Genomic DNA, 15,046 nt, shown 5'->3' with positions numbered 1-15,046 from the left:
CCCGTTCCAAGACCAGTCACTGCCTTCCGGGGACTTCTCCTACCGGCTGCGTCCCACGCCACCCACGGAACCGGCTGATCCCCCTCCTGGGGTTAGTTCAGGGTGGGTGGAGCAGCTCTCTGTGCTTGTGCCGTCCGTACCTGACTGGTACGCTGGCTCCAGGCTCTGAAAACAATCGCTGCTTCCCTGTGTTAGTTCGTTCTCCGTCTCTAAATCTGTGTTTGTTGTTCAGGGTTCGTAGATTGTTATGTATGTGATCGATTCACTTGTTTTTCCGTGTTTTTGTTGTAAGAGGGATCCAAGGTAGCGTCTGCCTAGTCCGCCATCTTGGCTCCGCTAAATTGTGGTATCTTTATGAAAGTGAATAATATACAACAATGATAAAAGACAAACCATTATTTGGATAGATCTCACAAACTTATTGTTAGCTAAAGAAATCAGATAGAAATGATTGCAATCATAAAATGTTCAAAATGGGGCAAAACTGATAGTGATAGAAATCTGAACAGTGGTTACCGTGGCAGGAGGCAGAACTTGGAAAAGGGTATAAAGTGGGCTTCCAATCATGTTCTGTTTCTTGATCTGAGTGATGGTCAGGTTGGTGTCACCTCTTGTGTGCTTTATGAAAAAAAAAAGAATCTGACAAATATATATGTGCTGATTTAGAAAGACAATCATGATTTATTAATAATCGAAAATAAGCTAATTGTAGATCACCAAATATACTATGATTCTGTACCGGTAAAGAAAAAACAAGATGAATTATCATATCCAATATAAATCTATGGAGGATTTATTAATGTTTATCCCTTTCAATTTTCATTTTTTGTTTATGAAATTTTTGGATTTTTTCTTTTTTACAATGAGCATTAGTCTTACTTTTGAAACCAAAAATAATGAATAGTAAAAAAAAAAAAAAAGAATGAAAGAGTTTTTTAGCAGTCTCCTGGAGTTGTGAGAAGTGGTATCTTTCATAGCGGTATCTATTTGTGTCGCCAAGCAACTGAATTTTAGATCTGTGGTTCTAGAGTTATCTAAGGGACAGAGGACATATCATTTAGATGAGCAGATCATTTATAATTAATGCAAGTGGACTTTAATTAGCTTCACTCAACCTGTGTTCAAAGGAGATTTAGCACCGTTGTCTGTGGGATACTCACTGAGCAAATGGAAAAACCTTAAAGGTACCTGCACAGATGTTCAGCTCGCTTCTGGAGAAGGGAACCTGGGAGAGCTGCACTCTCAGCTATATGTGAATGCATTATTTTACTTTACAAAAAGCACGAAGGGTAATTACCGTTGTTTGTAGCTTGGATGTGATGCTCAATAAGCTTACTTGTAAAGCTTCAGCTAGTAAAACAAACTCGAACTTACTTCTGCCAATTTTACTACCATTCTTTTAGATAACCATACTTTCCTCAACAAATTTGTATAATTATAAACTGATTAAAATTTCTGCCATCCAATCTTACTTTTATACATTAGTATGGATGGGAAAGGAAAAAAATGTGGGAATTTTCAGAACTGTACTTGAAAATAATGGGTAGCATTAGAAATATTTTCATTATATCTGATAAGCATAAATATTGTGGGGAACAAAGTCCTTTAGAGGAAAAGATGTTTCCAACTAAAAGTTTAAAACATGCCAACACAGGAAGAGCAGCAGCTGCGTGTGCACATGGGTGTGTATACACAGAGCTTCTAACATCACAATCTTTCCCCTTTGGGGGGAAATGGAGAACACATTTTAGCTCATTTTCCTTTTTTAAAAAATATGTATAATGAATGAAGGTATTTATTAAAAATAAATAAATAAATAATTCTTTATTTTTTTTATGCCCAGACCCCCCTGCCCCCCTAAAAAGGCAAGGTTTTTAAATTATGCTTAGATTTATAGCCTTAAAAAATTAAAGGGAAATATTAAATAACCATTCAATGTCACAGGAGCCCTGGAGCACAATGGTTAGGTGCTCAGCTGCTGTCTTAGTCATCGAGTGCTGCTGTAACAGAAATACCACAAGTAGATGTTTAACCAACAGAAGTTAATTCTCTCACAGTCTAGCAGACTAGAAATCCAATTTCAGGGTGTCAGTTCCAGGGGAAGGCTTTCTCTGTTGGCTCTGGAGAAAGGTCCTTGTCATAAATCTCCCTCTGGACTAGAAGCTTCTCTGCACAGGAACCCCAGGTCCAAAGGAACCCGGTGCTGCTTTCTTGGTGGTGTAAGGTCCCCCTGTCTCTCTGCTCGCTTCTCTTTTTTGTGTCTCAAAGGAGATTGCCTCAAGACACAATCCAATCTTGTGGACCGAGTGCTGCTTCATTAACATAACTCCTGCTAAGCCCATCTCATTAACATCATAGAGGTAGGATTACAACACGTAGGAGAATCACATCAGATGAAAAAATGATGGCCAACCACACAACGCTGGGAATCATGGCCTAGCCAAGTTGCTACACACATTTTTGAGGGACACAATTCAATCCATGACAGCTGTTAAACCAAAAGGTTGGCACTTCGAATCCACAAGCTGCTCCTTGGAAACCCTATGGGCAGTTCTGCTCTGTCCTATAGGATTGCTATAAGTCGGTATCAACTCCATGGCAACTTTTTTTTGTCACAGTAGCAACATATTTATTCTCATTATTTTGTCTCATCAAGGTTAGAATCAGAGAAAATTAACTTAAATTACAGTGTTGGGATTAGTCCAATATGAGGAAGAAGCACCTTGCATAACAAAAGGGTAGAGTAAAAAGCAGGTACAAAATAAATCCTGTAAATTTTTATGGAATGGAGCAGTTTCTTTTTTTTAAAAAAAATAATTTTTATTGTGCTTTAAGTGAAAGTTTACGAATCAAGTCAGTCTGTCACATATAAGCTTATATACACCTTACTCCATACTCCCAATTACTCTCCCCCTAATGAGTCAGCCCGCTTCCTCCTTCCAGTCTCTCCTTTTGTGACGGTTTTGCCAGTTTCTAACCCTCTCTACCCTCCCATCTCCCCTCCAGACAGGAGATGCCAACACAGTCTCAAGTGTCCACCTGATACAAGTAGCTCACTCTTCATCAGCATCTCTCTCCAACCCATTGTCCAGTCCCTTCCATGTCTGATGAGTTGTCTTTGGGAATGGTTCCTGTCCTAGGCCAACAGAAGGTTTGAGGACCATGACCGCCGGGATTCTTCTAGTCTCAGTCAGACCATTAAGTCTGGTCTTTTTATGAGAATTTGGGGTCTGCACCCCACTGTTCTCCTGGAGCAGTTTCTTGATAGAATTTCTTTAACAAGAGATCGTTATGGGTCCTACAGGCAACTGCGTGTGAGGTATAAGGCAGGCTACTGTACCACATGCTATTCTGACATTACTTCTGTATCTGTTAACATAGTCCTTCCTGATGAGGAAATTGAAATATTTAAATGAAAGAGCACAGTAAATGCACGGATAAAGTCAAGCATATGCTTATATGCTTATAAACGTCCTGTAAGTGATGCAGACAAAAACAAGTGCATACCAAAGAATTAAATTATACAAATGAATTTTGCTAGCAATATTTTCTATTTTTATAGGATGATCCTTTTTAAGATGATTACTATTTTTACGATGTGAACTACAAATTTGACTGATTTTTATAGGATGATCCCTTTTAAGATGATTACTACTTTTACTATGGGAACTACAAATTTGACTGAGTATCTGTTTTCACAGGAATGTGTTTGTAATTACTCCACGGAGATATTTTCAAAAGTGTTAAAAGATGAATTAAAACACTGACGCATTTTTAGAAACTCTTACATGTTCCCAAAACATGCTGTTTACAGACTGAAGCCTTGGTAAAATGGCTTAGAACATTCTTATTGGGACAGTTTCTGAATATCAAAGTTATTTATTTTACTTTATGTAAAGTGAGGCTCAACTCTGGTTATATCACACAGAAATTTTTCTGGTTGGGGACAAAGGTGTAGATGTAAATGAAACCGAACTGACTTCATTGCCTTCCATTTTCTGAGCGAGAGTTTCCTCCCTTTATGGCTGAGATGAAATCAAGAGTTCTCTAACCAGAAGCTGAGCTTCGTCCCTCACTGAAATGAGCAAAAATAATTAAGCATTGCTCACAGAAATCGCAGCCCCTTTGTTCACTGACTGTCAAGTATATTCTTTTTCTCTTCAGAAAAGCCGAGTGGGTGATTGTGTTGGAGATGAAGTACAGTACCACCACATTAGGCTAATTTGTTGCACTTTCGGTCAAGTCAGCAGAAAACTCACTGACTAATTTTCTTTTTCTTTAGAACATAAACAGATCTACAGTGTTCTGTGAGACACAGACTTTATATAGAACCACGATGGCTGAAGACACAAGGACAGTCATTACAAATTACTAATGTTTTTATCCGACCAAATTAAAAATTTTTGCACTAAAACAACATAACCAAGGGAAAATGCCTCAGCTTGCTACAAAACAAACTCAAAAGTTACAGATAAAACTCTGTCTATGTTGAGCCTTCGTTGGAAAAATAATAATAATAAATGAAAACATGCAATTCGCTTTTTTCTATACCCTAACAAGTCCCTCAGGTTTTGATGTTAGCCTCATTTTCGAATGACCTTCTTGTCTGCCTTACTAGGGAGGCACACCATGTGCCACTTACACAAGTATGGCCGACGCTCTAGCTCCCTGTCATGCCCTCTGTAGATGGCCGACAGACTTTTACTTCAGTAGGGTTAGACTTGTCCCATCAGGAGTGGGAATCACAGAGATGATAGAGACTGCTCCTTTTATTTTAAGACTGAGAAAACTGAGGTTTAGAGAAGTGCAGTGATGGAATTTATTATTCTCAGGATTGGGAATAGAACGCATCTCTTGGCTTCTATTCAGGCTCTTTCGATCATTCTCCCACTGGAAAATGATAAATACCAACAAACAGTATATGTAGTGCTCTTGCTAGATTTTTGTTTTGTTTTGTTTTTACCTCTGAAGAGATTATCCAAATCAATATCTTCTTTTTCTTTGATTTTCAAACACTTTGCCTGCTGTACAAGTCTGGGCAAAGAACAGAAATAAAATCTATATTCATTATCCAATGAGGCAGGAACAAATCATGATACTAGCACAAATTTAAACAGAAACCACAGGGTAAACAATAGTGAATTAGCAGGTATTTTGCAGCACAGAGCCATCTTAGAGCTTTTCTTCAGGATAAAAAAAATACACTTTTGTTTTCCCCATTCTATTACAGCAAAGAGTTTCCAGAGCCGTCTGGAGAATAATCTCTTGGGATTCTGAGAAGAAGCTAAAAGAGATAAGGGGTAGGGGGAAAGGGAGTGATGGTGTGGTAAAAAAAAAAAAAAAGAAATTTTACCATAGAGTCAATTCTGATTCATAGCACCCCATAGGACAGAGTAGATCTGCCCTATAGGGTTTCCAAGGAACGCCTGGTGGATTTGAACTGCTGACCTTTTCGTTAGCAGTGGTAGCTCTTAACCACCATGCCACCAGAGTTTTCAATAATTTTAGTGCTTATTATTTTAATCAGAAGATTATAGACATTGTGCTCAAACAACTGTATGAAGTAATTTAGTTACACTGCTGAATGTCAGAGAATTGATTAACTTAAAATGCAGTTAAGTCTAATTTTGTAACTCTTTCATCATGTAACTTTATTAAAACTTGAGGCTCATACTTTATAATGAATCTGGAAGTTCCTAAAATGAAACTTTTCCAGTGCTGTTAATCGCCCAGTAATTAATTTTAGGTAGACAGAACTTGAGATAGTTTATAAATTTTAGTTTATCGGTATATACTTATGATTTTAATGAAAATTATAGTACCTCGGTTTGCACATGTACATATTTAATTTACATTTGGGCTCTCACTTTAATCTTCACTGACAATCTTTTGACTTAGGCACACAGCACTGTTTCAATTTTTGTTTTAGGGAGGAAGCTGATGCAGTTACCAAAATCTTACCTTGAAACCTATGTAATGTGTACATAATCTGAGGTGATTTTACCTATATGTTCTATAAACTTGTATGTCATGGTAGAACACATTCTATTGACCAGTTAGATAGCTTTTAACAGTTAAGGCTATTTATCAATAAGGCAAGAAACTGAGAAAGAATAAATATTTATTCAAATCTCATCTTGGCACATTGTGGCAAACAGGCACCGCAGTCAGTTAATCACCTGTGTGCACTGGAGAGTCCAGTACAGTTGATGCTAGGAACCTGGGCTCCTGTCCCAGCACCCGCTCACCAAGTCTAGGACCCAGAAAGTCTATTTAAACTCTCTGAGTCTTAGCTTCCCAATCTGCAGAATGGAGGCAGGACCTGCCTCACAATGCTGTACTGAACAATTAGTGAAACAAAGCATTCAAAAACAGTTTACAAACTCTTGTGTACCATGGACATGTAAAGTATAAAAACGTGGGATATTTTCAGTAATTCATATTACAATTTTCCATATATTCACTAGATCTCATCAGGATGGATTCACGTCTTGTAGGCAAGGGCAGAAACTATAATAGGAAGGCTTAGACACAAGCAGCAAGCCCCTTCAGTAAGTGAAACAAGCACTCTGAGCAGCCCAGTGGGGGCATTTCTCAAAGAACAGGATGGAAAAAAAGAATAATTTTAGGTCTATTTATATATTTTTGGCAAATCTTTGGCTATTTCCCTCCAAATTCACACATTTTATGGGATTTTGAACACTTTTCAAATCACGTTATTTTTCTGCAATACATGCCAATATGAAGAAGACCTCAGTTCCTACTTTACAACATTTAAAAGACAGAAGATAATCTGCCTTAATAACTTGGAGGGCATTTTTAAAAGTAATTTAACAATAAATTAAATCCATTGATTGAGTGGCTTTTTTTCCTTAATGCCAAACACTGCGATTAACCACAGGTATAGTTCTTGCTTTCAAGATTATTACATCACTAGGAAGATGTGCCAGGGCAAAGCCCAGGCCCAGTGCAAATTCAGTTACCATGTCCTAGTCTCTCTAGTGACTGTGGCACCTTCTGAGGACTCTCACGCTCTTCATCTTAACTTCATTTCATTCTCACACATACTCTATAAATAAACTGAGACCCAGGGGTAGTAAGTAATCTGCCCCATTTTAGGGGCACACAGTGAGTAGATGGTGGAGGTCGGACTCAAACGCACATCTCTGGACTCCAAACCCAGGTCGTCTTCTACTCTACATGCCACCTTCCAGTAACACAGGGTTCAATGAACATTTACAGACGGCACTGATAAGGAGATGTCATTGGGCAGAGCAAGGACAGGGACAATCAGTAATGCTCCTGGAGGTGGTGATGCTGCTTGGCACTGGGCTGGTCAGAGACTTCTGAGGGTGATGTGGCCAGCTTGGGTCTTCAAGAAATGGGGATGAGGATGACCAATGGGTTTATAAAGGTCTAGAGAATTAGGGTGTAGAGAAGTACCCAGGAACTGAAATGGAATTAGCACAAGTAAAATGGGAGGGAGAAGTATTTTGGAGACATTAATAAGCTAATCAAATCCTTTGGCTGAAGCATTTGCACTGGGCAAGGAAAAGAAGAAACAAAGAAAAGACTAAAAGAATAAGGCAGAGTCAAACTGTGGAGAGCCTCGCCTGCTCTTCTCAAGTGTTGGAACTATCCTGTTGGCAGTGGAAAACCATTGAAGCATTTGCATCTTGAAATAATCTATTGCATATAGCTGGTAAAAAGGTTTGGAGATGACTAGGCTAGTAATGTGCCAAAGATTGGTACTTTGTTTGTATTTTAGCTAAAAAAGTAATGCCACCTGACTGTTCAGGTACTAATATTTCACCAGTAATTTTCCCTAGAGCCTGGCACATACTTTTCATATAGTCCTCATAGCTCCAGGCACCCTAGACAAGCTTCCAAATCTTTTGTTAATAGTACTGCTGTTGCTGCTGCACGTGTCAAGATACCTGTTTGTTTGCTTATACCTGATTCTAATGGGGAAACTGGTCCTCTCATCCAACAGCATCTGCTAGCTATTTTTCATCTTGCCTTTTCCTGAGGCTTCTGCTCCTTTTAGTTGAAAGGGCTACATGTCCTCTGGCCCTCTTCCTATGCTTTCACTCTTCCTAACAAGACATTATTAGTGGCTCCCATTTATGGATCACTAAATTCTAGGCCCCGGTACCTAACATGAAGAAAAAAAAAAAAAGAAGGTAATATTAATCTTATATTTATGTGTTGAGAAAGAAAGAGGGTAACTTGCCCAAAGTCACAGAATAAGTGGAAGAGCCAGAATTAGAATTGGAGCCAGAATTTGAATTGAACCCAGATTAGCCTAACTGTACCTAGATACCTCCCAGGACAAGAGTCAGCAAATTACAGCTCACAAGTCATATCCTGCCCATTACCTGTTTTTGTAGAAGTTTTACTAACACTACCATGCGCATTCAGTTGGGTGTTGTCTACGGCTGCTTTTGCACTTCAGTGGCTGGGTTGAGTAGCTGTGACTCAAAGCCTAAGACATTTACTGTCTGTCCCTTTACAGAAAAGTTTGCTGACTTCTAGAATTAAAGAAAAGACTACATAAGGCTGAAAATAGCAAGTGATTATTTTACATTGCTACCCTTTCCCAAAACTGCCTTTAAAACAGTATTTAGTTATAACTTAAGGAGCTCTGGTGGTGCAACGATTAAGCTCTTGACTGCTAACCAAATTCTAATGCATCCAGAAGCTTTGTGGCAGAAAGACCTGGCGATCTGCTTCTGAAAAGATTATAGCCTAAAAAACCCTATGGGGCAGTTCTACTCTGTTATACTGGGTCGCTATGATTTGAATCAACTCGATGGTGCTTAACAACAACACTAACAACAGTTATAATAGGGCTTGAAAGGCAAGCATTGGGTTCAGACTCTCTTACTTTTAGGCAGATTTTCCAAGTTCAATCAACATTTCTTTGTGCTCTTGTTGCACAAACATGCCGCGTTCGGCCGAGATGGTTTCTGCCACCAAGAGACTTGGGATCTGTCAGGGGATACAGATGTGACCGCTGCCAACTTTCACACAGAGCAGACTGAGAAAAGAGCCATAATGAAGAGATAAAAGATGTACTTTGGGATAACAGAGTAGGAGGTGATGATTCTGCTTGAAAGGTGGGAGAGATTAGGAAAAGCTTTCAAGAGATGAAATCTGAACTAGGCCCCAAAACAAACTTTTACTACAGAAAAAGTAGGAGGAGGAAATTGCAGGCAGGAGGGATGACAAAGCAAAGGCCTGAACATGTGGGCAGGCAGGGGTGAGATTAGTAATGGGGTTTGGGGTGCAACAAGGTGGGAAATGTGGGCTGGAGCCAATTACAAGGGCTCCAGGAGCTCTCCTTGTATGTATGTATGTATTTATGAACATGCACATGTATGACTGTATTTGTGTTTGTATGTATACAGTATTTATGTTACATATTCTTATATGCATGTAGGTTTATATACATGGATTTATTTAATTATAATAAAGCAAATAGACCAAAGACATGCAAGGCTCTATCAGTCTAAAGAATGTCTAGAATGTAAATAAAAAGTAATTAACTTTTAAAACTATTGTATTATAAAGCATTGGTAAACAATGAAACACATATGAGAATGTTTATTGCAGCCTTGTTTATGAGAGCGAAAGTACTGGAAACAACCTGAATATCCATCAATAGGGAAATGGGTTGAATATGTTAAGATATATCTACGCCATGACTATGACAAACCAAACCAAACCCACTGCTGTCTAGCCGATTCCAGTTCATCGTGACTCTATAGGACAGATTAGAATTGGCCCATAGGGTCTCCAAGGAGCAGCTAGTGGATTTGAACTGCTAACCTTTGGATTAGCAGCCATAGCTCTTGACCGCTGTGCCACCAGGGCTGCACGGACTATAAAACCCGTTGCTGTCGAGTTGATTCTGACTCATAGCAACCCTACAGGACGGAGTAGAACTGTCCCCATAGAGTTTCCAATGAGCGCCTGGTGGATTCGAACTGCCGACCTTTTGGCTAGCATCCGTAGCACTTAACCACTATGCCACCAAGGTTTCCATGGACTATAATACAGTTATTTAAAAAAATGACGCACTGGAATCATTTGTGTCAATATGCCAAGTTGTCCATGACATATTGTTTAATTAAAGAAAGCATATTGTAGATTAACAAAAAAGAGTGACCGCATATCTACATATGTATGTGTGCAGAAGCCTAGTTTTTTTTTTTTTTTTATGTGTGCAGAAGCCTAGCAGAGGTGCAGAAGGGTTCATGACAAGCTATTAGTGCTAGCCATCTCGGGAGGCAGAATCAGAGTTGAAGAGTGGGGAAATAGTTCAATTTTTAAATTTAAGAATATTTCCTTAATCATTTGGGTGGGCATTTTATTATTTTTTTATAAGCCTATAAGTTATGCTGTTTAATAGAAAAAGGTAGAGATATTATTGATGTTTTTAACTTTTTTATTTTTGCTATTCTGTATTTTCTAATTTTCCTATAATAAATAAACACTGCTTTACTAATGAGGAAAAAATAATTGTTACATGTCCAAACTTTACTATTTGTAACGTAATTAATAAAAAGGCAATAAATATTTTAAAGCCAGACAAAGAATGCCCACGAGAAAAAAAAAAAAATGCCCACTGATGCTTGGAGAGCAAAGCTTTGTTTTTTGGGGGTCCAGGACACCAATGTATCCTTTCTGCAGGAACACAGGCATTTTAGCACATGCTGTTCTGTACCATTTAATTATCAAGAGCCTGGGCCAAGGCAGGATTCCAGAAATCCAGAGGCTCACAATAAATCATGAAATATCTTAATGAAAATCAACTCAGAAAAATAATTTCTTAAAGCATTTTCAAGTCATAACTTGGTGATTTCATAATATTTTGGCAAAACTGTAAATTTATTTAGAAAATACAGAGCTATAAGGAAGGTGGGACCAAGAAGGGGTGACTCCTTTGTCTGATCACAGTTCTGTCTACATCCCTGAGCTATCCTGACACTGCTCATTTCATTGTCAGTTTGCAAAATGTTCAGCAGAGCCTTTTTCTTTTCTTTTCTGGATGGTTGGATCTGCTTACCATCTCTAGGGTGCTAAGGTAGGTAACTGCAGAAAACATTTTGAGTTTACCCTCCCTCTTGTCATTTCTCTCATGGCATTTATCACACTCTATACATTTTCTGTTCATTTATGGTTTATATTTTTTTCTTGAAAATATGTTCCAGCCAAGGATGGAATTGTTTTGTTCAACACTGTATCACCAGCACCCTAACATGCCATTTGGCACTAGTAGAAGTTCTTTACATATTTGCTGAATTAATGAATTTTGTTGCAATGAGTGGATCAATATGCCCATTGCCAAGTATGCAGGAACCAGAGTCATCTCACCTAAGCTGAAATCCTTGTTCTGCCATCTTCTAGCTTGAGGATTTCCTCATCACTAAATGTAAGCTTAATAAGACAAGGATTTTTGTTTGTTTTGTTCACTATTCTAATTCTTGGGTTTAAAACAGTACTTGCTCTAAACATTTATTCAACAAATGAACGTGAATAAATGAATGAATATGCCTAATTTTAGAACCTGGCTATGGACACAACCCTGAATTCAATAAGATGAGCATTATTGGGTTATCTATCCCTATGTTGTAAACAGATTCCACTCTAAGCCATCCCAGGAGTTGAAGTTAGGGGTAGGAGCAGTACGGAAGAGTGAGCAGGCAATGCCCGGGGTGCTGGAGAGCATGGAGCTCCCGGGCTTTGGTTTCCTTATTTGTACACAGAGGTAGCTGGGTTAGATAATCTTTTCAGTCCTTTCTCATTTCTGAGACTGAGGTTCCTCAGAGTCAGATTGGAAGTGGGAAGCTGGAGGGAGCTTCTCTGAGTGGCCTGGGAATTTCCTGCTTCCACAACCCTCTGCAGGCCCAGGAGGACTCTGGGTTGTCCTGGTGTTTGGATCTCTGCTCACCTGATTAAGAGGTTTAATTTAGTTCCAGATCCTTAGCATTACCTCAGACTAAATAATAAAGGTGTAAATTTCTGTGCTTGGGGCTGAGATGTGTGATATGGGCAGCTCGAACTGGCCTAAATGCAAGGCTTTAAGATCAACAATGCCTCTACTATGTGATAAGAAAAAAAAAAAACCCTAACCTAACTCGTTGCTGTCGAGTCAATTCTGACTCACAGTGACCCTATAGAACAGAGTAGAGCTGCCTTGTAGGGTTTCCAAGGAGTGTCTGGTGAATTTGAACTGTTGACCTTTTGGCTAGGAGCTGAACTCTTAACCACTGCCCCAACAGGTTCCCAGTATGTGATAGGTCTACTCACACATCTGTGTTGTTGATGTTAGTTGCTGTCAAGTCATATATCTATAGCATATCTATATCTCTGTCTACATCTATATGCCTATATTCAAAATCTTATATAAGCCTCATGTTTTATATCCATTTTACAGGTGAAGAAACTGAGGCTTTGAGAGAAGTCTTGTACATACCAGAATCAATCTACTTAGATTTACTGAGAACCTATAATGTGAATGATGTTTTTGTTAGGTGTCGTCAAGTCACTTCCTACTCATAGTGACCCTCTAGGATAGAATAGAACCACATAGTAAAGAAAAACAAAAGCATAATTAAAATTGGTTCTTACCCTTTAGCTGCCTACATGCAATCTAATGAGATGTCAAGGCACACACCCAGTAAGTATTAAAAAGACACATGTAGGCACAAAACTATCGACCAAAAGGATCAAAATGCTGGGGAACAAGGGATAAGACTTTGCATATCAAGGCCTAGCACTGTCCCTGGCATAGAGTGGTTACTCAAAATCCATTTAACTGTTGAGTGTCTCTCATGGGTTAGCCATTACACTATACTAAAACAAAAACAAACAAAACAAAAAAAGAACACCAAACTCGTTACTGTTGAGTCAATTCCAACTCATACCAACCCTATAGGACACAGTAGAACTAACCCATACAGTTTCCAAGGAGTGCCTGCTGTATTCAAACTGCCAACCATTTGGTTAGCAGCCAAACTCTTAACCACTACGGAACCAGGGTTTCCTTATACTATACTAAGTGTCAGAAATGCAGAGCAGCTTACATGGATTTACATTGCTACAGAAAGCTTCAAGAAAGAGATGAACCTTGAAGAATGGAAAGATTCAGGCAGGTGTAAAGGATCAACAAAAGATGGGAACGAAGGTGTAATGTCAGGAATAAAAAGAATGCTGTGGATGCAAAGGTTAGTGGGTGGGGACACTGAGCAGGTGATGCCCACCAAAGCAGAGTAATTTACACAGCAAGAAGTGAGAGAAAAGAATGATGGATTAATGTGGGACTCTGTCAAGAGAAATAACCTACAAGTGATTGGAGTACCAGAACAGGGAGTGATAACAGAAAATACAGAGAAAATTGTTGAAGATTTGTTGGCAGAAAACTTCCCTGATATTGTGAAAGACGAGAAGATATCTATCCAAGATGCTCATCGAACTCCACAAAACATAGATCTTAAAAGAAAGTCACCAAGGCGTATTGTAATCAAGCTTCTCAAAACCAAAGATAAAGAGAGAATTATAAGAGCAGCGAGGGATAAACAAAGTCACCTAGAAAGGAGAGCCAATAAGAATAAGCTTGGACTACTCGGCAGCAACCATGCAGGCAAGAAGGCAACGGGATGACATATTTAAAAAATTGAAGGAAAAAAATTGCCTGCCAAGAATCGTACATCCATCAAAACTGTCTCTTAAATATAAAGGTGAAATTAAGACATTTCCAGATAAACAAAGTTGAGGGAATTTGTAAAAACCAAACCAAAACTACAAGAAATACTAAAGGGAGTTCTTTGGTTAGAAAATCAATAATATCAGGTATCTGCCCAAGACTAGGACACTGGGCAGAGCAACCAGAAGTCAACCCAGACAGGGAAATCCAAAAAACAAAGCAAGATTATAAAAAAAAAAAGCTCAAAACAGGGTAACAGCAATGTTATTATATAAAAGAAGACAACATTAAAATAATAAAGAGGGACTAATTTTTTTTTTTTAAGAAATGTAATCATACATCTTCCATATGGAGAGGAAGATATGGCGATACAAAGAAATAAAAGTTACTTTAAATTTAGAAAAATAGACGTAAATAATAAGGTAACCACAAAGGAGACAAACCACCCTACTCAGCAAAATAAAATACAAGGGAAAAACACAGACTCAGCAGAAACAAAATCAACAACAAATATGAGGAAAGGACAATATATAAAGAAAATCTACTCGACACATAAAATTAAGTGGGAAAAAGAAACTGTCAACACACAAAAAAAGACATCAAAATGATAGCACTAAATTTGTACTTATCCATAATTATCCTGAATGTAAATGGACTAAATGCACCAATAAAGAGACAGAGAGTGTCAGAATGGATTAAGAAACAAGATCCGTCTATATGCTGCCTACAAGAGACACATCTTAGACTTAGAGACACAAACAAACTAAAACTCAAAGGATGGAAAAAACATATCAAACAAACAACAATCAAAAAAGAGCAGGAGTGGCAATATTAATTTCTGACAAATTAAAACTTAAATCCATCAGAAAGGATGAGGAAGGACACTATATAATGATTAAAGGGACAATACACTGAGAAGATATAACCATATTAAATATTTATGCACCCAGTGATAGGGCTGCAAGGTACATAAAACAAACTATATCAGCATTGAAAAGTGAGCTACACAGCTCCACAATAATAGTAGGAGATTTCAACACAACACTTTTGGTGAAGGACTGGATATCCAGAAAGAAGTTCAATAAAGACACAGAGATCTAAATGCTACAATCAACCAACTTGACCTCGTAGATATATACGTAACACTCTACCCAACAGCAACCAAGTATACTTTCTTTTCTAGTGCACATGGAACATTCTCTAGAATAGACCACATATTAGGTCATAAAGCAAGGCTTAGCAGAATCCAAAACACTGAAATATTGCAAAGCATCTTCTCTGACCATAAAGCCATAAAAGTGGAAATCAATAACAGGAAAAGAAATCAAATACTTG

The 15,046-nt window shown here is 38.3% G+C and overlaps 1 protein-coding gene across 1 annotated transcript in view; it reads right to left on the bottom strand.

Annotated features, from left to right (window-relative positions):
* Positions 1-15,046, bottom strand: part of L3MBTL4 (L3MBTL histone methyl-lysine binding protein 4) — a 547,866-nt gene that overhangs the window by 190,291 nt on the left and 342,529 nt on the right. The window contains 1 exon segment of the mRNA XM_010587124.3: positions 4,964-5,034. Within this exon segment, the coding sequence (XP_010585426.1) occupies positions 4,964-5,034 (71 nt within the window).

The sequence above is a fragment of the Loxodonta africana genome, chromosome 11 (assembly GCF_030014295.1).
Source record: "Loxodonta africana isolate mLoxAfr1 chromosome 11, mLoxAfr1.hap2, whole genome shotgun sequence".
Classification (NCBI taxonomy): domain Eukaryota; kingdom Metazoa; phylum Chordata; class Mammalia; order Proboscidea; family Elephantidae; genus Loxodonta; species Loxodonta africana.
Note: the sequence above shows the minus strand (reverse complement) of the source record. Positions and strands in the feature narration are given on the sequence as shown.